The sequence below is a fragment of the Mytilus galloprovincialis genome, chromosome 6, assembly GCF_965363235.1.
Source record: "Mytilus galloprovincialis chromosome 6, xbMytGall1.hap1.1, whole genome shotgun sequence".
Lineage (NCBI taxonomy): Eukaryota > Metazoa > Mollusca > Bivalvia > Mytilida > Mytilidae > Mytilus > Mytilus galloprovincialis.
The window spans coordinates 63633810-63658364 of NC_134843.1; the positions used below are offsets into that span (position 1 = coordinate 63633810).

A 24555-nucleotide genomic window follows, 5' to 3' on the forward strand; every position below is an offset into this window, starting at 1 on the left:
ATTCAATGATTATTTTTTATAGAACCTATTGCAATTAATGCTCCCGTGACCGATTATAGTCCACTTTTACAGTCCTCGGTTACTCTGCAGTGTGATGTTTCTCAAGGTACTGCATCTCAAATCATATGGATTAAAGACAACGTTCAAATTGATATAGGCAGTAACTTCCGACTGTCTGGTGGTACTATCGCTGCGGAATCTCTGACTATTACCAATCTTCAGAATTCTGATGGTGGCAGCTACGTCTGTCGAGGCATTGATGCTGTAATACCCCAGTCCCACTAGGCCACGATCGCACTACGATCTGTGAAAAAAATGCAAATTTTGATGATCGTGGTACGATCGTGTTGGTCGCAGTAAGGTCGTACCACGGTCGTGGTGAGGTCTTCCAGATCGTGAAGAGCGTGGCCAACTTTGAACATGTTCAAAACAATCGTGGTGTGGTCGTGGCGAAATTAGGTCGTTGTAGAAGAGTAGTGAGAGCGCACTAAGATCTTAGTAAGATCGCAAAGGTCGCTGTACAATCGTAGCGAGAGCGTAGCGAAAGCGTGATTCTATTCGGAGAGATTGCGCTACGATCTCACAGCGACGTTATCACGACCTTACTACGACCATCACATTCTCACCGCGACCCAACTACGCTTCCACTACGACTTTACCACGCTGTTCACGACCATAATACGATTCTAGCACGCCCTTGCCGTCCTCATCACGCTCCTCTCACGACCTTACTACGTTCACACTACGACCATCATTTTTATTGTCATTTTCACATAAAATATTTAAAAAAACTCCCTAGAGTTTGTTTGTTTGAAAGTATTTATCCATTTGCTCTAACGGCTCAACCATGCTTCTCGTTTTTATATAGATTAGACCGTTGATTTTTTCCCGTTTAAATGGTTTAACATTAATATTTGTTGGGCCCTTTATAGCGTGCTGTTCGGTGTGAGCCAAGGCTCCGTATTGAAGGCCATACCTTGGCCTATAATGGTTTACTTTCATAGATTTTTACGTTGATGGAGAGTTGTCTCATTGGCACTCATACCACATCTTCCTATATATTGACATGTCTGTGTTATCTTTGCTATCGTTCACTAAAATATTGTCATTTGAGCTTTATGGACCAGCAGTAGGTTGTAATTTAGATTGGATTGGTCGTTCCGACATCTCTTGATGACAAGTATTATCCTACTTATGTGTATAGTATCAGTTTAATTGAAGTCTGGAGCTGGCATGTCAGTTGACTGCTAGTAATCTGTTGTTATTTATGTATTATTTTCATTTTGTTTATTTTCTTTAGTCACATCTTCTGACATCAGACTCGGACTTCTCTTGAACTGAATTTTAATGTGCGTATTGTATTGCGTTTACTTTTCTTCATTGGCTAGAGGTATAGAGGGAGGGTTGAGATCTCACAAACATGTTTAACCCCACTATTTTTGCGCCTGTTCCAAGTCAGGAGCCCCTGGCCTTTGTTAGTCTTGTACTATTTTTAATTTTAGTTTCTTGTGTACTATTTGGAGTTTAGTATGGCGTTCATACTTTGCTCCCTCTGCCTCTACATCGACTCCTACCACCACGCCTACGTGTTCTAGTAGATTTTGGTGGCATGACTGTATTGTTTCCGAGAAATCTCCGTTTTAATCAGAAATAGAAGGAATGGAACTATATTGATATGGAACACGATATTGACAGTATTGCTGAGAACGTAGTAAGATCGCGGTATGAACGTAGTATAATCGTGTAAGAACGTGCTATAATCGCAGTAAGATCGCGTTGCAATCGAATAACTCGTGGTATGGTCGTACTGAGATCTTGAAGAGCGTAGAAAGATCTTTATAAGCGTAGTGAGGTCGCAGAATAAGCGCGGTGAGAACGTGGTTTAATCGTAGCGGGATCGTTGTAGAAGCGTAATTAGGACGCAGTAGCATCGTGAAAGCAACAAAATTAACATTTTCATGCCGCTCATACCGCGACCTCACCACGATTTAAATCTATTTTAGATCGCGGTGAGCGTGTTGCGATCGTGGTCTAGTGGGACTGGGGCTTTACTGGTAACATTGCGAAAACAGATACAATTAATGTTAGCCCTATTGGTAGGTGCCGTATGTCACAACATTTTTGTTTAATGAAAACTATTTGTCAACCTAAAAGTGTGAAATAAGAAAATTCTTGCACAATATTGTAGTTAATTATATAAAAATCACTCAATCGTCCTTTCTATATCATCGCCAAATAAAACAAACCAATACCGGGTCTGGACTTGCGTCGCTGCATATTTTTGAATGAGATAACATATACCATTTAAAGTCTTTCAAGAGATTCATGATTTATATTTTATCAATAACTTCCTAGAATGAGACACAATATAGATATACATAAGAATACAAATTAAGCCAAAATAAATAACACTTATTTTGAATTTCTAGATTCTCATTTATTTCACATTTTTTTATTCAAGCATCGTTTGTGAGTCTATTGTAAACAAAATGACTACCTTTGTTCCTGGTATATATGATGAGTTTATTTACCGTTTAAATCAGATATTGTTTTAATGATTATTTAAAATCGTTTTAGGAACACCACCTGTCACAACTATTCCACAGCCATCATATAATCAATCAACCGGACAACAAATTGTTTTAGGCTGTTCAATTAGCTCACCAAACAGTGCTCTACTAGACGTTCATTGGACATTCGCAAATGACGTTGGACAAGTGACAGACCCTATACTTATTTCAATATCTAATGGAAAGTATTCAGGCTCAACAACGTCTAGCCCATCTTTAATCATCAACAATGTGACCACGACGGATCAAGGAATATACAGCTGCAAAGCCAGAAATTCTGTCGGAAACAGCACAAATAACCCCACAACGAATCTAACCATAACAGGAAGTAGGTTAAACATTTTTTTGTAGAAATGTAATATTCTTTTTTTTTTTTGGATGATGTCGTACGCATTATTGAGGCCACGGTTGAAGAATTGGTATCGAATGCTATCTTAATTGGTGTTATTTCTATGTGAACTAAACGCTTACATAATTTTGCGATACAAATTCCTTGCAAAAAACAAACAAAAAAAAAAACGCACAAGGAATTCTCAATCTACAGACGTCAAAACATCTCTTGATTAACTAAGAGTATTTGCGAAAAAAAGCGCTAATGTGAATAAAAATTACCCAGGAGATAAGTATTCATAATTATTTTTGCTACTCATGTATAAAGGAAAAAAGAAGTTAACAGATACAATTTGTATTAAATAGATATGTACATAAAAGAAAAAAATAAAGAAAAAGTTTGATATCATTGAACACGGGAAAATTTAAAAACATTGATGCAAGTTGTCTTGATCAGTTAGGACAACTTGATCACAAACAGATATAGACAAAACTGCAATAATACGAATTCGTCATGGAAGAAGAACATATATCAACTGTGTTTTCTCGATTAAATATTTATTTGTCATTTTATATCAAGTTTGAAAACAGTTGCTTTGACAACGCACTGTTCGTCTGAATTCCTGGTAATACCCATCATGTAATTACATTAAAACTAAATCTTAATCAGGTGTGATTCCCGTGAATTGCTGGCAGTACTAACCAACTTAAAGTATATCTAAAACATCTAAGAATTTTTTGTAGGACTCATTAGTTCTGAAATAAACCTTTGTCAATTATCTTAACAAGCCAGAATTAACAAAAATTATGCATGTATTTATTGGTCCAAATACAATCATGCAAAATATCATAATGCGATAATATCTTTCAAATATCGCAAATCTAAACAAAACTAGTTGATGATGCACGATGTCAAGCTGTAAGTATTAGTAGCCACTGTGTCCACTTTTAGTGCATCTTCCTTGTTAAAGAAGATGAATTTAAACAGAGCCATGACAGTACACACTTGAAGGTGTCACTATAATAACCAGACATAGCTGACTCGTCTTATGCACATGAGGTACTCCCGGTTTTCTATTGATCTCATTTTGATTAATCATTAGTTTTGAATGTAGTGCACGTTTTTTTTATAACTTTGTTTGTTTGTATTAGAATTTTTTTTATGCCACTTAATATCTATTTTCACACATGTGCAATTTACTTGATGAATGTTTTCATGAAAACGATCGTTTGTTGTATTCATTTATATACTTAAAAAACAACTTAAATTATGTATTTATAATTTGAGCGCCAAAAAAAAGTTTGGTGAATATTGATGGAATTATGTTATCTTAATAGTCACGAGTATTATCTTACACAAAATGTGTGTTACTAATACATTAACTGATTCATTTTGTTTATGACTGATTTATTCATAGTTGAATGGAGTCGCAAAATCTGTCGCTTTAACATGTTTAAGTACAGATATATTTATGGTAGCTCTGGAAAGGACATCCGATGAGTTTTTATCTTCCACCTTGTTTTTTTAGGCTTGCCTGTAGTCGAGATTTCTCCTACTACCTATAATACAGCAATAGGGGATCAAGTGACAATTCATTGTAACATAGTCTCCGATAGTGCTGGGGTTAATGAAGTCTACTGGCAGACAACTTCTAATAATCAGCTACGATTAATTTACAATGGAGACATAGGGTACCAAGGTAGTACTCCTACAACACCTTCATTAACGATTAATTTTGCATCAATAAATGATACCGGGACATACACTTGCCATGCTACAAATGATCAAGGAACAGGAAATAGTAACACTGGAAATGTTACAGTTACTGGAGGTAAGTACTAAGACTGTGTTATAATATAGCTATCTGATAGGAATGTCATGCTAATTGTGGGTTGGTATCTTCATTTTTCAATTCAACTCTCAATCCAAGTCACAATTTATAAAAGTAAACCATTATAGTTCATGTTACGGTCTTCAACACTGAGCTTAGGCTCACACCTAACAGCAAGCTATAAAAGGCTCCAATAATTACTAGTGTATCTATTATATTTGTATTTTTATCCATCTGATGTGTTTTGCCTTTTTCAACTGTTTTTATATTTCGTTCTCAAGTTGTCAGGTTAGATGAGAATTGGGGTCCCACTAACATGTTTAACTCCACCACATTATGTGAATAGGTGCCTGTTCAAAGTCAGAAGCCTGTACTTCAGTGGTTTGTCGTTCGTTTATGTGTTACATATTTGTTTTTCGTTCATTTTTTTTAAATAAATAAGGACGTTAATTTTCTTGTTTGAACTGTTTTACATTGTCATTTCGGGGCATTTTAAAGCTGACTTTGCAATAAGGGCTGTGGTCATTTTTGAAGACCGTACGGTGACCTATAGTTATTGATTTCAGTGTCGTTTGGTCTCTTGTATCTTGTAGAGAGTTGTCTCATTGGCAATCATACCACATCTTCTATTTATTATTATATTGTCAAAATATTTTTGAAAATAGTCCGTGAGAAAATAACAATATATAGGTAATGATGAATCAAATGTTGATGTTATATTCAAAGGAAGGGCTTACAATACTACTGGAGATCGACAAAATTGTTTCCTGTGATTTGCCACTAATTACATATTTTATTGACACACCAATCGCGGGCTCGTTCAGATCATTTTATTCTGCCTGTCTTGCAAAAAAACCACCTTACAGTCTTTATAAAATAGAATGCTATAATGTTATAAATATTATCAACAATTGATAACACGGGCTTTCAAAAACAGAATCAATGGATTTATTGTTATTTTTTACCACGTAAATTTTTGTAACTTTCTTTTACAGGATATTTATTTGTTTCTGTAACTCCTCGAAATTCAAATGTTTCACAAGACAACAGTCAAATCATTTCCTGCAATGTGACTGGAATACCACCATCAACGTGCATTACCTGGCTGTTCACACCAGCTGGTAGCACTCAACCATCAATACTAAGTACAACAAATAGTAACAAATATACAGTTGGCACACAACAGGAACCTTATTTGACTATTTTCAATTTTGAACCAGGTGATTCTGGTACTTATGTCTGCAGGGCAACAAATGCCGTTGGGTCATCATCTAGTTATCCTGGGTCAACTTTGAATTACATAAGTAAGTACGCTTATTTCGTAAGTGTAACCATACTTGAAGGCTGGGGCTGGTAGATTTTGCTACATATCTGAAATAATATTCTCTCAATGCTAAACATAACAGGGCAATATTTGGAAACATGACCTACCTTTGTCTGCAGAAGTCTTTAAGTCTAAATAAAGCAATAGTTACATATTTAATATACATTGTATTTCGTTGGAAATCTTATTGACAACATTGATACTTTTGGACTTCATTTATCATATCTCCGTATTGTGTAAGTTTTGTCAAACATGTCAAATCTTTAAATGAATTTTGGTTTGGTCTTGTATAATGCTGAATTAAAATTAAACTTGGGTTTTAGAATTTCTGCTTTAACATGTTTTACATAAAATATTATCTTTACATCTGACCTGCTGTCAGTAAAAATGCATATCATATATCTCATTGAACTCCGCCAATGTAATTATTTTAACTTTTCTAATGTTCAGAAACCAATTTTGCAGTAATTACCTCTGCCGCATTTTATGACGCTTACATCCTAATAAATATGTCTCGCACATTTGATAGAAAACTGGTCCGACAAATTTTAAAAAAAAATGATAGTTCATAATGTTTATAGTCACCGCCACGAATAAAATGACTGATACGATATAAAGAAAGATGATGAAGTGGAATGAATTTGATGTTCGTCAAAAAGATAATTAATATAAGGAGACCAATGACATAGTTTTAAGAATATTTATCTAAATTTATGAACTTTATAAACATAATCAGTGTGAAATTAGGTTGGGATATCCATATGTATCTACTCACTACCACAAGGCTTTTTTGATCTTGAAATATTTATGATAATCAAAATGCTGGACGATCTGTGGATTTACTGATTGTTTCTAATATCCAATTGTGGTATTTGAACTAAGTGTTAATTCGCCAAGTGGATGATGCAACCATAACAGTTGACCCTGTCCTTTCTACTCAGTATATCAACTCAGATCACAATAAGCAAACTCTTTAATCTTTATGAAAGTAAGTTTGGGTCTTACAGAGTGTATGAATTACCCTTAGTTTATGTTTTACATTGATTTGTATCTTCTTCTTCTTCTTTTTATTTATTTTTTTTTTTGGGGGGGGGTGAATGTTAGAGACTTGTTTTCATCAATGTTTCAATTTTTTTTTAGCTACAACATCATTTATGTAAAAAATGATGATTATACTAACAAATTATAATTGATTCAAACTGTTAATACAATCAATATTTTCAGAAGCTTTAATTTAAATAAATAAAGAAACACAGATGTGAAGTACTTATTGTGTATGAGTAGAAAAAGTGAAATTATAAAAAAAGTAGAGTAGAAAATCAAATTACTAATGTATAATGAAAATAGAAGCGAGTATAATCATTTATCTAGTATCATTCATATATTCAAGGTGCACCTATTACATCTGTCGAACCAAATCAATATGCAGCATTTGTTGAAGATGATAGTTTTCAGATTCAGTGTAATGTTACTGCTACACCAGGAGCTTTTGATTGGTACTGGACATTCCAACCTAAATTTGGCAGTGTAGAAACTATAAGAAAAGGAACAAACAGTCAAGAATATATTATAGAAAATTCTGGTACAAATCCGCACTTGACGATTAGGAATATTGTAATGAATAAAACTGGAGTTTACACTTGCTATGCCTTGAATACAGCTGGAATTAGTGCCAGTAATGCAAATTCTCAACACGTTCTGACAGTCACTGAAGGTTATTATTAAAACTCTATATATAGTTAGCTCATTATATTTGATAGAATAGGGGAAAAAAAGTTGAAGACAATTGCACTAACAGGTTAACGAGATGTGATATGATTTCCAATGACACAAAAATTTCATCAGAAGAGCAAACGAGATGGATGTAAACAACTTAACAAAGAATAATTTCTATCTCATTTTTATCAGTATTGTTTGCGCATGTGCTCAGAAATTTGCTAAACTAAATGCAAAATAACAATAATAAGGCCAGTGGGAAACCGATATCGTTGATAAATATGACCCGCAAAGAAACATAAACATTCATCTACAGATATACGAGGGTTGTCCTAATATATGTATCTACAAATGTATGATATTGATTCTAACATAGTTTAAAAATTCTTAATTATATTATTTTTCATGTTTCCTTTAATCCACCTTTGTCTGAGTATATTTTTATTATAATCATTACGTGGTCACAGAGTTACACAACGGCTGTCACGTGTGCAGCAGGACCCGATGACCCTTCAGGAGCGCCTGTGATCACCCCCGGTTTGTGTTGGGTTCTTTCGCTGAGTCTTTAGTTTTCTGTGTTGTGTCTTGTGTACTATTATTTGTCTGTTTAACTTTTATTTTTTTAACCATGGCGTTCTTATTTTATTTTCAATGTATGAGTTTGACTGTCCATCTGCTTTCTTTCGCCCCTGTTTTATGAGATCATGCCGATGGTTGACGTCAATTTCAAGATTTGGTTTTGCTTCAAACACAGGTTTAAGCAGTTTTGATGTGGTTTTTTTTGCCATTGTTGTAGTTCCATCTTTGACCTGTGATTAATGATTGTCTCTTTTGTCTCTGTTGTCTCTTTTGGACATAGACCAATAAGACCTGCCAGCACTAAAAGATTATTTAAAAAATAGGAAACAAACAACCAAAAAAGACATTGTAAGTTATGTTTTTGATAAGTAATTAACAGAATGCAAATGCGTGTTGTATCATTTGATTTTTTTTTCATTATCACTACTGCCATTAAGTTATATAACGGAATATTTGGCCTGCATTTTAATATGGACCATCTTTCTACAGATTCAACAATTCTTTGTGGAGAAAATACATACAAATTTGATATTAAATGGGGTATAACAGCAGAAAAAACTCTTGTTACTTTACCGTGCAATGGAAACTACACGGGTAGTGTTTCTAGATACTGCAACAATGGTGGAAAGTGGATGGAACCAAATTACAGCCAGTGTATGCATAAAGCGATACAAAATATTCAAGCACAGGTAAACAATATTTTTAGGATGTATCAATTGTTTATTTTATCACCAGAATAATTTCCAGTAGTGTCTAAAGCGTTTGCATAGTTTGATTGACATGCAATATAGCAAGTGTTGATAAGACGATATATAGACATTCACTGTATAATAATTGATGATCAAAAACTTGTAGTTGATTTGACGGATATTATGTGATAGTGTATGTCAATTATATGTTGAAATAGTTCAACATTCCAAATGAACACTAAAATGAAAATAAAAGTGTTTCTCAATGTTTAATGTTCCATAGTTTATGGCGTTCCTCCTTGAAATTGTATATCTGAAATACAGATATCGATTATAGTACGGCACAAATATTCTGAGTTAGCTTTCATTTACTTTGACTTTTCAATGCGAAAAGATAGAATTTGTGTTTGGACTTTCGTATGATAAGATTTTATTGATTTTTATTGTATGATTCTGCATGAATTGGTAAAATAAATGAGATAACTAGATGTAAGTTTGAGTTAATAGATATCAATTAAGATGTTTACAAACCTGACTTAATTCAGTCGGATTGATGTGTGTTAGTGTTTTTTGTAGAGAATCGGCGTTAATATTTATTCTAAGTTCTCTGTAAAATTTACACTGAATGTTTAAAAACAGGTAGGATTTAGTGTTTATCATACTGTATAGAAACCGATCAATTGTTGAAACCTTCATGTCAATTTCGTAAGGTCTATTTATTGTTTTGGTTGTTGGATTTCTGTCTATTTAATATATACTTCTAAGTTTCTTTTTTTAAGGAGGCTCGCGGGTTTAAGATTTTCAGAAAAAAAAATATTTATTTTTCATTACAAATTTTATTCATTACCTTTAGTAGTTGTTACTTTATCATATGGTACAAAAACCTTCCAAAAAGTCAATTCGTGTTGGCCCCAGGTGACTTTGAAAATGTAGATATCATTGAAAAAGCTCCAAAATATCTCCCTTTGGTGCAATAATGACATTTTTTTACATAAAATTGAAATATCTTTTTTAACTCATCGGTGACCTATATTTTTTATTGTTGTTTTCGAATAAGCTGTATATAAACTAAATAATTGTAAAATTTAAGCGATTTCTGTAATTTAGTTCTTTTTTTATTTCGATATTACCGCTATTAGTGCGGTGACAGAAGTGTAAAAAGTCGTCTAGATCGCGAGTTTAATCTCCCCAAATAACACACGGCTAAAAATGGTCTTAACTTAAAGACAAATATGTCTTCTTTAGTTTTTGCCCTGTCGTCAGAATTTCGTACGGTCACTTTTTTCTAAAAAGTCGTTTTAATGAATGGTAGTATATTGGAGAGTTTCAACCCCCCTTTTGCGAAATGAAAAAATGTGTATGTGTGCTTACATTTAATTGAAATAGTTTTTCCTGAAGCTATTTTTTTTATGTCAAAATATTCTATTCAGTATTTTATTTTCTTCTAATATATAAAATTTACGCAGTCTAGACTATTTAAAATTGAGGTAATTTTAATTGTAAATTCAGACTCAAACTTTAGTTTCTTCTTCATAGTAGTAATAAAAATTATCCCATAATATTTTAAGCATATAGTATTTAATAAAACTAATAAGTGATAAAAATTTCGAAACCAAAATATGAAAAAAACCTTAAGAAATCGATGGAAAAAGAATGGAGTAAAAATCTTCAATTTCAACACGGAACTCAATCACTTGCCTTCCGTCACATTTTGTGTATTAGTCAATAATTTGCTCTCAAATGATATATGAAATTACTACCTTTTTCGCTATTATATACACATATTTTCAATTAAAGTGCACTGATATATACCACATACTTTGTTTGTATATGTTTATATTTTATGTTTTTTTCGTTATAAAACATCAAATATAATTTGTCAGAAAAGTCTTATTGTAAAATCAAAATAATTGACGGATAGTTTCAGTAAATATTCCGTGATATGTCGAGTCCTTTGCAACTTGCTCCATTAAGTCCAAAGAAAAGACAAAAGTCGTAAAATTTTATACAGTGCATAATATGCCAAAAAAAAACTCGATTGAAATTTTGAGTCAATTTACCAGTTTAGGGAAGTCGATTTTTGTATCTGCATTGCATAAAAGATTGGATGAGGTGAACATCAATATGTTTCATGCGATACCTGTTGATTTGAAGAACTCCGTGCAGGCAATTTATCATCGTTCATGCTACAAAACTTACACAAATAAACATATCTGTTCCCCCTTTTAGAGCGAGAAAGCTTCTAGTCTGATATTTAATGACGATCTGACTGTTGTCCCTCAGTTTCGGGTATTTGTACACGTTCTAGAATGCAGTCGTTGAACTGGAGCGCTTGACGTATATTTTGTTGCAACAAAACATTTTAGAGAGATAAAAAAATACTCACGTTTGAATCAGATGAGCGTATTAAAAATGTTTTATCCGTGTCAGATAAAGTTAAAGTTGAAATAGTTTCCCGTCCATCTTTTAAACTTCAAGAACTCTGTCATTTTGGTTGCATTTCAAATTATTTGCTAAAAACGAAAAAAAAAACCCAAACCCGTGGAAGCAGATATCTCAAAACACGATACTGCCTTTACGAATTTTATTTTGGCTATTGACAACGATTTAATGGTCATTCCTCATGACATCGTTACTTGATAAATATAGATCATTTCTTCCCGCTGATTCTAATTTAAGATATTCTACATGTAAAATGCAGTCTAATCTCATTTATTTCTATAGAAATTCAGATGTCAAACAACTTCAACAAGTTCAAGGCAAATATAACATAATATTTAGTAGAAAAATAACTATTTAAGATGCCATATAAGCTTCTATTCAATTGAAAACTGACCTCAAAACCTCAATGTCAACTGTAATAGACACAAATAACGGACATATATTTCATTCCGCTGCAAGTGTACTTAGAAAAGACATCAAAACTCTAAAGAAGACTACCCAACTTCGGATGAATTGTCTCTTCCTTCTTAATTCAGTCAATGCCTTCGTATTTATTGCAATTCATTCTATGGTTACTCAATGAAACTGCATACAGCCAAGACTATTCTCAGGAAATGGCACCAGAGAAATTGTGGAAATGCTAAGCAATTGTTAAGGCAAACGTTTTTGTTGTACTCATTTAGGATTGTCTTTACAAATGTACCATGAGTTTAGTTCAAAACACCTTGTTGAAACATTGAATTCCAATGGATTTAATGCTTCTTAAAGTAAAATGCGACGCTATCTAATGTGTTGACAACCATGAAATTGAGCGAATTCAAGATAGTGTGTACGTCTCGTATAATGTTTCCCCAGCATCTTTGCAGACAAGCATATGGATGTCATCACACCTTCCTAAACCCCCTTTTAGATCTCTGTTAAATCTTGGATGAATTGATAGGGATGGTTTGAAGCTGGTATTATTAGGAACAAATGTCTTCGGACTTCCTACAATACCTTATTTGTACTTGTAAAGAAAAACTCAAAATAACGTGTTTGCTTTGAGCAGAACCTTTCATGTGCAGACCTGTGGTCATGAGTGAAATGTGTAGAAATATCAAAACATATCTTGTGACGGTTGATGAAAATGAAGATGATGGAGATAACGGTTGATTTGGTATAAAGCTTGTTGCACTGGTACACGCGGTTCCAGTCCCGAGGTTAGGGAAGTGTTGGCGTGACCTTAAAAAAGTTAAACCCCACCACTATCTGTATGTGTCTGTTTCAAGTCACGAGACGGTAATGCAGTGTTTGTCGTTTGTCTTTATATACTATATTTGTTTCTTTCTTATTTATTTTGTACATTAATCAGGCCGTTAGATTGTTTGTTTGTTTTACATTATTCATTTCGGGAATTGAAGACTATGCAGTATGAATTTTACTCATTGTTGAAGCCCGTACGGGACCTATAATTATTTTATGTCTCATATGGTCTCATTTGGAGAGTGGTCTCATTTGCAATCATATCACATCTTCTTTTTTTTATATATGGAATACTTTTGTAGTTTGTTGTACGTTGCAAGGGAAAAAAGGGGGAATATAGTTACAAAACCTATAATGTAATAGATAGAGTTAAATACACAACAAAAGGTAATACTATGGTAGCAGTAATAATTGTAAGAAAAAAAACAAAAGCAACGAGTAGTCTATAAAAAAAACCTAAAGTATCCGCAAATTCATTTTCAGGTCATATTTTACTGTAGTGTTATATGGCTTTGGTTTGATACCTCACCTACTATGATAGTTTAAAAAATAATTTTAAAGTATTGTCTTGCATGACACTTGATTTTTACCTGAAATTGATATTTTTCATAAGGTTAAGGTGCTCTAAACATTTAATAGGTTGAAAACTTGATTTTTGAAGTTTTGTTTATAAAACGTCGTTTTAGGATTTTTTTTGATAAAAAAATCTCATTGATTAATGTTTATGTATAATAACAAACATTACTTAAGCCAAAACAGTATCATTTGTATTTAGGTAGAGTTTGAAATAGCAACAAATGTCAAAATTGAAACCCTCCCAATTTTTTACAAATTTTTACATATAACAATTTACCTCAATTTAAAAGAAATTTGACCATAGCAAGTCCTGACGACAGGCATATTATTATAGTACACGATTTCCTCTTTCCAATGATATATTATGTAGGTGTGTGTTCGGTGGGGAGATTAAATTCAAAAAAATCTGCCTTCAGTCACCGCACTATATTTCTCCTATTAAATCAACAGAAAAAAAGGACATTAACAAAAATGTATGCTTCTTTCGAAGGCAGATTGTGAGCGTAAATGAACGGTGGCCCCATTTTTTTATTTCATTTTTCTATTAAGTATAAGAAAAATGTCATTTATAGAAAAATATAGCTAAATCCTATATTAAATTAAAAAAATGATTTAGACCCACGAGTCCCCTTAAACAAATAGGTATCTTTATTTGACCGCCATTCTACATCTACAACGTTTAGCGTTACCAATATCTTTTCATCTGTAATTGCAAAGTAAAAAAAGTTGACCCGTCATTTTGGTTGTGCATGTACTTTTTTAGTAAATAATTTGATTGCCTTTTAGTACAAATGTGTAACCGTACCTTCAACAAGGTTCCAAATACAGCAATGGAACTGCGTGCTTTTGCGTATTGCGTGCTCGCATCGTCCCGACATGGTTTTTTTCATAAAGTATCTTTTGATATATAGATTTTTACAATATGTTAAATATTCATATAGGTCTTAAACCCTTCAAAAATTCCTATTGAAATATACTTTTTAATAGATATTAGAATTTTCAGCATTACAAAACATTATTAAGTTAGCTATACCAAACAATGATTCAAATGTATTTTTCATTTTAGTCAGCTAAACTATTATCTGGAGAGAGTGTAGATACGGTTGTGAGTACTATACTCGAGAATTTAGAAAACGCAACGAGTGAGAATACTGAATTAAGGTCTGGTGATCTAGTAGCATCATCAGCTGTTCTTGATGACATTGTCAAATATGTAACAAATCACACAGATAAACTGTCCGTTAATCAATTAGAGGTTAGTTTACTGATAAATCATTATTAACTATGACATAAGAGAATAAGAAAGGCAACAATATTATACCGCTGTTGGAAAGTCATAAATCGATTAAGAGAAAACAAATCCGGGTTACAAACTAAAACTGAGGTAAACACATCTACAATAAGAGCCAACTAAACAACAGAAACAATGAAGTGCAAAAAAAGGGGGGAAAAGACACGACAACGCCACACACACAGAAGCGAACTATTAGATAACAACTGCCATTTTTCTGACTTGGTACAGGACATTTTTAAGAACAAATGGTGTGTTGACCTTGGTTTTGCGGATAACCAAACCTCGCGTTAAAATAACAACAGTACATGACAGGACTACAGTACACAGAACATGCAAGAACATTCAGGACAGGGAAAAACACAAATAAACATTACAGTAGGACATTTCTACATGCTAATAGGTATCAAAGGTACCAGACTTTTACTCTAATACACCATACGTACGGTTCGTCTACCCAAGACTCACCAGTGACGCTCAAAACATAATAGTGAAGAAGGTCAAACAAGGACACAGTTGAAGAGCATTGATGACCTAAAATTCTAAAAAGTGGTGCCAAATACGCCTAAGGTGATCTATGTCTAGGATAGGAAAATCCTTAGTATTTAGAATAATTCTTATTTTTGCAAACAGTTAAATTATAAAAATGACCATTAAATTGACGTTCATGTCAATATTGAACAGGTGACTTACCACAGAATAAAAAAAGAACACGTAAAACAAAACGGAAAGCACATAAAACTTCAGAAAATAACCATACATTGTCACCGACAGGATAACGCTAGATGAAAAATAAAATGTAGAAAGCAAATCAATAACTTATTATTTAATATACTTAGAAAACTTAGATAACACATTATATAAAACTGTGTAAAAGAAATGTGATTAAAATGTTACAACACATGCATACCCTTATTTGACATTTTTAACAAAATCAAAAGGTTAAGAAGTCATCAAGAGAAAATTGTCCATATTATTAATAAAAAATGTATGCAGATATATATATAGCAACGAAACATCATAGATGCATATTTTAACATGGGACAGGCCTATTATAATGTTGGCAGTGCGATAATCATTTTTAATACTCAAAAGTTTCCTCTTTATCTCGACCAGTGGAACAACAAAAAACACTCCATTGAACATTATCTGAAATACTTATTAAGGATGTTCGCTACTCAGTTTAAAAATAATAAGCTTTTTAAAAGACTGTTATAAATTGAAAGTATATAGATAAAGAAACAAAAAAAGCAGAAAAAATGGAGGGTCCGTGTGCTTGTTTTCGAGATAAAAGCAGTTGAAAATTTGGCGGGAAATACTTCTCTCTATATTTTTCTTTCACTTAACATTGGCACCTTTTTGTTTAAAAAAACTATGAAAAATAACAAATATTTCATAAGATTTTGAAATATGGCTTTTTAAGTAATATGTAATAAAAATATGAAAAGAAAATTAGGTGTAAGTGGGCAATTTCTTTTAATGTTAATACATGGATAAAACAAGAGGATTCCGAAAATCTGGCATAAAATCAAAATGTTAAGGAGCAAACATCCTTAAGGATTATAATTACTACAATTGATATGGATATACACCATAAAGTGTGAAGCACCGTAACAAATCACAACAATAGAACTATAACCTATGATTCCAACATATAAAAATACACATATTAATATTCTGTTCTAAACTGATAGCCCAATAAGACTGAGAAATAATAGTAAATGTTTTGAAAATGACAAAGGTTTATTCGTGAATTTTTGTAGTAATGGAACAGAAGGAAAACATATGTAATGATATGTACCAAGATGTCACTTTTGAAAACCCTCCTTATTTACATTAATTACTCAACTAAATAAAGAAAATATTGTTTTACCACCTTAATACTTACAATGAAAATATTTTAATAATTCAAATTTAAAAGGGCCTACAACAGCCAACAGGGCATTATAACGTTACCATTATGTAAAATGTATAAAACAGTCATTATGAAATATTTTTCTTTCTAAAAAATTCATTCTAAAACACTTTTCATATGAGTACATGTAGGAATACAATTCAGGCATAACAAGAAATATGTAAATTTTCTGTGATAAATGATTACTTACTTAAATAGAGCGATACATAAAAGCGGTCAGTATCTTGAATTTATTGGAATTTCATAATAACTTGCTTTATCCAGTATGTCTCTTGTCAAAGCTCTGCTGGCTGTAAAAATAGCAGGTTTTTTTTTAGAACTGGGCACTTTAGAAATGATTAAGTTGGCTAATTAAAACCATTCAATGTGTTTGATGTGCAGTATTGAATAAAGTAACGCAGTAAAACAATGCATCCTGTCATTTCTTCAATCGTTCTGTTAAATATTTTTCGGAAACTTAAGACTCAACAACAATTAACAAAGATATGAGGAATCGAAAATGACTATAAGTTCAATTAGATTGAAAGGTTTCACGTGTAGTTTATTATAATTATTTGCTATCTAATATATATCATCTTTTACATGAAATGTATTATTCAAATACATCTTAGTTTTTGAAACATTATTCAAAAAACTTTGATTGAACACTACAACAGTTTAAAGTTCATGTGATGTATTTCAGATTTTTGGGTCTGTCTGTAATAATATACTAGATGAACGAAACCATCAGTTATGGGAAGAACTTAACAATGAGGTATTTTTGTTATGATAAGAACATTTTTCCAATAAAGTAAAAACAAAATTTTACAAATGTTATTCTTAATAAAATGACTATTATAAAAAAAAAATCGTCTGTACATGTATGTCGGATTATTTTTCGCAGTTAATGCAAGAAAATGATACCGATTTAAGTGTGTACTTTTGGTGTCACTTTGATGTCATTCTACAAAAAATATACTCCATGATTACAAACGTGTACGTCAAATAGATATTTCGTTATCAAAATCATCAGAGACGCCTGAATCAAAACGTTTTAACAATGACAAACAAAAACGAAGTTGAAGACCAGTGCGGACCAATAATTTCGAAAGGTTTTACCAAACACAGCTAAGGAATATGAGATATGGTTGAAATAGTTTTTTTTCTTTAAATAAAGACTGTCGACAATGCATGTTTTTCCAAGAATATTTGAATAATATTAAAATGGTAATTTTGTTTTATACAATTGTCTCCTAATTGTGTTATTAATTTCGGTAAATAACATATCTACTTGAAATATTTGAAATTCAATCATTATTGATACAAGGAAATACCAAGGACTCACAAAATCATAAGTTTAAAAACAAATGCAGACAAAATTGTTAGTTAAAGCAGAACGGTAAAACTTCACACAACCCTGACCAAATACTGTGTGTAGACGAGGTTTGTACATTCCTACTAGAGTAATAAATAGACAATAAAATTACCAGTCAGACTACCGTTCTTTATCACTTAATGTATACATTTTACTTCAGAGGTCAAATGGTGTCCCTTCTGTAGTAAAAGCAGTTACTGATTACAATGAAGTGTATCATAAGGTTATAGACGGAGAATTTGCAATGATTGTTCAAAAGGAAAATATTGGTTCGTTTTTAATCAAGTTTACCTCATGTGCTCAAGTGTGAACATAAAACGTGAGATATTTGTTTCAGTGAAAATGATAAATACTTTTGTATATAACTCAATTTGGAAATCTTCTTAATAAAAAAAAATACAATTGTCTAACACATATTATTTAAAAAATAAAACACAATTTCATTTTAAAGTGCCAGTTACTTTACAAAGATTTTCATTTTGTATTGTGTTTCCGTTATAGTTCACCTTTTTATAGATGTAAAATCCTCATCACAGCAAAATACAATAGGTTAAAAATCAAACAGGTACTAATCAAATGTTGTTTTTTAATTAAAGTTGGTTTTGATAATCAGTATTCTTTTGAGTTGTGACAGCAAAACTGTGTGACATGAACACTTTAAAAAGTGTCCACAGAAAAAGTAAATTATGCAACAATGACAAGTCACCAAATCATAAAAGACAACATTACGTATTTAATCATCACAAATAATTGGTTGAAAAGTGAAAACAAAATAATCACCAGACTCGTCCATTTGTGTGTTTTTTTTACGTCCCTCCGTCCGACATTTGTATCAGCTGGACACTTTTTCACCCAATTATTCGAATAAATATCGGGACTGTCTTTATCAAGAAATATCTGCATACAGCAGTTTATATTTGTATCCGCTCTCCATAAACATTTATGAGAATTGATCGAAATTTTCGAAAACATTGTTTTGTAATACTCTAACTAAAGGCCTAGGCATATAATGGACTTTGCAAATAGTAGGATTATCTTTTTGTGAGCTATGATCAAGTTATGTATACCTCAGTGCATATGTGGATTTTGGTTTAAAGAGAAGTCAATTATTTCAGTAATTGAGGTAGGAAAGACTATCTCTGATGAGATAACTGTGCCTGATCGTTTGAAAACATCGTTATCGTGGATAAAAGATTCAGCAACTGAAATCAAACTGAAAAAGAGCATACATAACGGTAAATAAACCTATACAATTGTGATAATTATATACATATTTGTAGAATAAAATTCCTCTGCTATTCTCATGATCGAGATTAATAGTTCACTGAGGCCAACACAGTATACATTTGTAGCTTTCAAACAAAACGTAATGAAACCAAATTACTGAAACAGACTGCGGTTTTAGGGTGTTGCAAGATTTATCTGTTACGACAGCATAATATAAAATGTATAGGCAAGAAATAAATCAAAAGTGTACATTTACTTTTTGAAAATGATCAGTACGAAATCACTAGCTACAAGACCTCGAGGTTGACAATTCATAAGCGACACATACTAAGTGGTAGCTAGAAAATAGGTTTTCATGGAACCACTTATCCCAGTTTTTTGGGAACACCAGTGTCACACAACCAAAAATACACGAAGAGACATCAGGTTTTTTCCGTATAAACTTAAGAAAGCTCGAGATTAACATTTGAAAACCGAAAACACACAAATACACTGTGTGTAAGTGTTCGTTAATACGCAAGTTTTTTAAGGGACAACCAACAGTATAACCTAGCAGTTCTCGTTAGTCTGGGATTTTCAATCCCATCATTCTATAGAATAAGAATCGAATGTTTTCATTTAAAGAAGTGAACAAATACCGCTTGCAACTTTAAAACTTTTATAGTATTTCTATTATTGATTATCCCTGATTTTTGTATTACCTGCTATTTTAAGTGGTAAAACAATGCTAACAAACAGTGTTTAAAACGTTTACGTAGGAGCTACATGTATGCTGTACATGTCAATTCAAACATACGTTTTGTTTTCATTGTTGACGGTAAGACGTTGACCTAAAATTGTGTCATTTGGTCTTAGGTGGAGAGTTGTATAATTACCAATTATACCACAATTTCTTAGTTTCATAAAGTCGAAATGCTAATGCACCATAAAAAAGAATATTCGGGTATAAATTGCAATTCAATTAAATAAAAGTTTTCAAAACCGATGTCGTGACCATTCTTATTTGGTTTTTTTTTCTGTTTTCAATTTAGACCAATGCATAAATCCGACAAAATGAAACAAAATAAGATGTCAATGTATTTCTTTTACAGATTTGACAGGCTATAGTAGCACATTTTATCGAAATATTTCAAGATTCTTTCCAAATTATCTTATGGTAAATGGGTGAGTCATATTTTTCTGATTGTAGATCTGTCATAATAATATATCTTTTTTGTATTACATATTTTGATTCAAATAATGACTTTAACACAATGTTTAATTCTATCAAAACTTACCAAAAAAGTTCATTGTATACAAGTTCATCGTTGAGATGCTTGCTTATTATTCAATATTGAATGCAAACATCAGGTTTCTTTTTGGGGCCTCGGTTGACAAGTAGTTTTTATAGCAAAGCTAGTGTATATTAAGTCTGTCAACACTGAATTTGTGAGTTTGAATTCAGCATGTTGCATGTTTGCCTGACTCTAACCTTAATTGACTAGAAATGTCAGTTTTCCTACAAAAGACTAGTGTTTCCTTAACGGGCACTCCAGCTTCCTCCACTAACAAAACTTTAAACGCTTTAAATGGCAGAATTGTGCTGAAAGTGGCGTTAAATATCCATCAATCGATCTATCCAGTGTCTTTCATTATTATTTATAAGTAACATAGCCAAAATATCGAACTCAAATGAAAATTCGAAAACTGAAAGTCCTTTATCAAAAGGCAAACTCAACAGCTTTAATACATCAAACAAATGGAAGACAACTGTCATATATACCGGACTTGGTACATGCATTTTCTTATGTAGAAAATGGTGGATTTAGCTTAGTTTTATAGCTACCTAAACATCTCACTTGTAGGATAGTCGCATAGAACTCTATTATATTGACTACATTGTATGAGCAAAATAAACAGATACACTAGGTAAAATTGTCAAAAATTGGGGTACAGCAGTCAACATAGTGTCTTTATGTTCATTACTATAAAACAAAAAAACTATGTCTTCAAAGAAAAACATGTCATACTGACACTCTGAAGACAAAATGCATAAGCGAAAGAAGAAAGATAAGAATACAAAAACAAACCGAACACATGGATGTATGTACAGTCCTTGTATGGTGTAAACTTCCCACTAACACCATACACCATACACGTTACACCTTTGTACCATACACCTTACACATTACACCATGCACAATTCCCCATTTTATCTACACGATCCGAAATTAACCATAATACAATTGAATTTCAAATATCAAGATTATTATTAATGTTTATGTTTACAATTCGAAAAAATAGAATAAAAAGAACTTCGTTTTCAACCAATGAAATGTCGTGCACCATCATTCACACCATTCCCGATCGCACGTTACACAATCACACTATTCCTCAAACACCATTACACCATTCCCCATACACCATACACCATAGCACCATACACCTTACACCATTACACCATATGCCATACACCATACACGTTTTTTTTTGGGAAGTTTACACCATCCAAGGGCTGTATAAATATCGAGCAACACCTAAAAAAAAATTCCAAAAATATACTAAAAAGTAAAGGGTTCATATTTATAAGATGCTGACAAGTGACGTTTATTCAGCATTTTTCATTTATATTATTGCTATCAGAAATGGTAACTTGTTTTTCTCTTTAGTTTTTTCTTGATTAGATCTTGGAAAAGTTGGTAGCTTGGTTTTTACATATTTTTATAGAATAGTAGCACACCACCCGCAAAAATACATTATCTCAAAGTTTTGTAACTTAATTATTCCATTTACAGGGAATTACAGTCATTTAATGGAAGTTACGATGTGAATTCTATCATAACTGATTTTACAATCGAATCAACAATTTCTTCAGATAATATCTTGATTATAAAATTTGAGAATCTGTTAGTAAGTTGTGTTAATATAATTTCTTTGTTTGTGAACATTTCTTCGGAACTATTGGGTTCTGTAAATACGCTATCAGTTGCAAACAGATATTATTGCTTAACACTTTTAATTCTTTCTTGATTATTGGTTGTGTTCTTACGCGCATGAACTGTGTTACTTTACCACTGGTACAACCAATATTGTGGGCACCTCCAAGTGGTATATATCAAAACGCAAACTAATGAGTAATTTTTAAGAGATTAACACTTTCTGAATTTTTTGTGTCAATTCGCTTTTGGGGGGTTTACTTTATACAGGAATACAATTACGAAAAGATTAACATTTTTGAAGTTTCATGACAAAAGCATCGAAATGAAAACCAAAATATCCAAATCTCCCTAAGATCAACATTTGGAGTTAAAACTTTAATTTTAAATGATTGAATATTGATATTTTAATTATTTATAGGTTAAATACACCTGTGAGGTCACACTGAAAAAATATTAGATCCTATTTATTGTTTAATTTTTTATACTGAACTGCAAATCATCTGTAACGTGTTGCAATTGGTCAATATCATGTTTTTTGTGGCTTTTGAAAACTTATAAAACAACAATTATAATTCGTGTGCTTTAATTTATTATCATAATCCTTGAGCTTCAATTTTATGGATATCAAAAAGTCTATATCGAGCTTTTATATACCATGCATCCGTGTTTCCTCTACAACAACATATCAGGGTTGCTAGGATCAAAACTAAAGCTGAACACAAAGACCTAAAATTCAATTAAACGTGACTGAGGCAAATGGTGTAAACTACACCACAGGAAACTTGTTGACAGAATATTTCCGCCTTTTATACAATACATGTAGTTAGCTCCCTCGGTAAGACAAATACTTTTAAATGTTTCCTCAAAGTATCTACACGAACACGGTGTATTTTATATTCATACTTATGTCACTTTTTCTTAAAAGTAATTAAACCGAAATAAAGTAACCCACAATCCAAAGAAAGGCCAACGTTGTACGGTGCTTTTGATCTCGTTAGACCTGTCTTTGTGATATATAGATAAAATATGTAACTGATAATTGCCTATTCTTTATCTATACTTTGATGATATTCGTAATTAACATTTATTTATCAGTCTTTTACGGATGCAAAGTTATCCATATAAAAGAAAAGGAGAACTGTGTTTTTCAACTCCAATACTAAAACAGCGAATGACTGGACTGTAACAAACAAAAATTAAATTGCTTAGATTATGATCAATATCTAATGTTAATTTTAATACTTTATTTTGCAAGGAAAATTACTACAGACCTTTTTGTGGATTTTGGGATTTCGATGTGCCGTAAGTATAAAGCTTAATTTGTTCGTGCTTTAAAAAAAGAGTAGAGTATCATATTTTTTTTTAATTTAAATTTCATATTGGAATTTGGATCTTGATTGAAGTTGTAGAAATACAAAATGAGAGTTTAAACTTCATTTTTGATGCTACTCCAAAAAAAATTGTGTTGCTGTTTTATTAATTAGATATTCTAATCCTTTTCGTATTCAAAATGTTCATAAGAGTTATGTAAAATTTTATGAACATCTCATGATAATCAAGTCTTCCTTATAAGATAAATTAAATTCCGTATGTAAAATATTTCGATGTAAAATAATGTTCAAAGTACACACTGAACTTTTATTAGGCTAAACACATATATAAAAGTTTTGGTTAAGTTATAGATCAAAAAGTAACATAACAAAAATACCGAACTCCAAGGAAAATTCAAAAAAGTCCCTTAACATATGGCAAATCAAATGATAGAACACATCAACCGAATGGACAACACATGTATTATTCCTGACTTGGTACAGGATTTTCACAAAAGTAGACAATGGTGGATTGAACCTGGTTTTATAGCGCTCAACCTCTCACTTGTATGACGGTCGCATCAAATTCCATAATAGTTATAACGATGCGTGAACAAAACGGACATAATCGGTAAAACTGTCAAAAAAGGGACACAAAAGAGACGAGTGTCATATTTTTCTTATAATTCAAATCTTGAATTAAGTTGTGGAATACATTAAGTCTTAATGGTTTTGTTGAATTCATTTGATAAGTTTCCCAATATGTGTTATAGTGAGGTTAAAGCATCCAGAGGAAACTATAAGATACTACAATTTTATGTAGTTTTATAATTTTTAACATTACTAATAATGTCAAATATATTTTAGGAATACTGTGAACGGAGCATGGTCCAACTTTGGTTCAAGACTTGTAGAGTCAACAGATTCCTATACGATATGTGAATATAATCACACCACAAATTTCGCAGTACTGATGAGCCCAGGAAGGACAGTATGCTGATTTATTTATTCCTTATAAATTATTGCAATGTATAGTAAGAAGTCATAAATGCATATTTACAAATTTTAGTACGATAAAAATTTGTTTTCTTTTGAAAGTAAGAATGTAGACATCTATTGAGTCGTTAAGTCTTTTCAACAGATTTGTATGGTTTGTTATTAGGTTGTACTGTTACATCTCCCAGGTGAGAAGAGGGTTTGCGAGTTAAACCCTGCCACATTATGCATTCGCCTGTCCCAG

General features: G+C 32.0%; 2 protein-coding genes across 4 annotated transcripts in view; one reads left to right on the forward strand and one right to left on the reverse strand.

Moving 5' to 3' along the window:
• The window catches only part of LOC143078641 (synaptogenesis protein syg-2-like), a 147003-nt gene that overhangs the window by 82869 nt on the left and 39579 nt on the right, over window positions 1–24555 (reverse strand). The window lies entirely within an intron of this gene.
• The window catches only part of LOC143080082 (uncharacterized), a 65137-nt gene that overhangs the window by 24232 nt on the left and 16350 nt on the right, over window positions 1–24555 (forward strand). For all 3 annotated transcript variants that reach the window (XR_012979612.1, XM_076255756.1, XM_076255757.1), the window contains 13 exons: window positions 2578–2898; window positions 4430–4732; window positions 5728–6036; window positions 7447–7770; window positions 8841–9040; window positions 14367–14555; window positions 17189–17260; window positions 18021–18129; window positions 18976–19095; window positions 20179–20251; window positions 21862–21976; window positions 23261–23307; window positions 24183–24306. Coding sequence is in view for 2 of the 3 variants with exons in the window: in XM_076255756.1 (XP_076111871.1) it covers window positions 2578–2898; window positions 4430–4732; window positions 5728–6036; window positions 7447–7770; window positions 8841–9040; window positions 14367–14555; window positions 17189–17260; window positions 18021–18129; window positions 18976–19095; window positions 20179–20251; window positions 21862–21976; window positions 23261–23307; window positions 24183–24306 (2306 nt within the window). In the remaining variant the exon portion in view is untranslated. The remainder of the gene's footprint in view (window positions 1–2577; window positions 2899–4429; window positions 4733–5727; window positions 6037–7446; window positions 7771–8840; window positions 9041–14366; window positions 14556–17188; window positions 17261–18020; window positions 18130–18975; window positions 19096–20178; window positions 20252–21861; window positions 21977–23260; window positions 23308–24182; window positions 24307–24555) is intronic.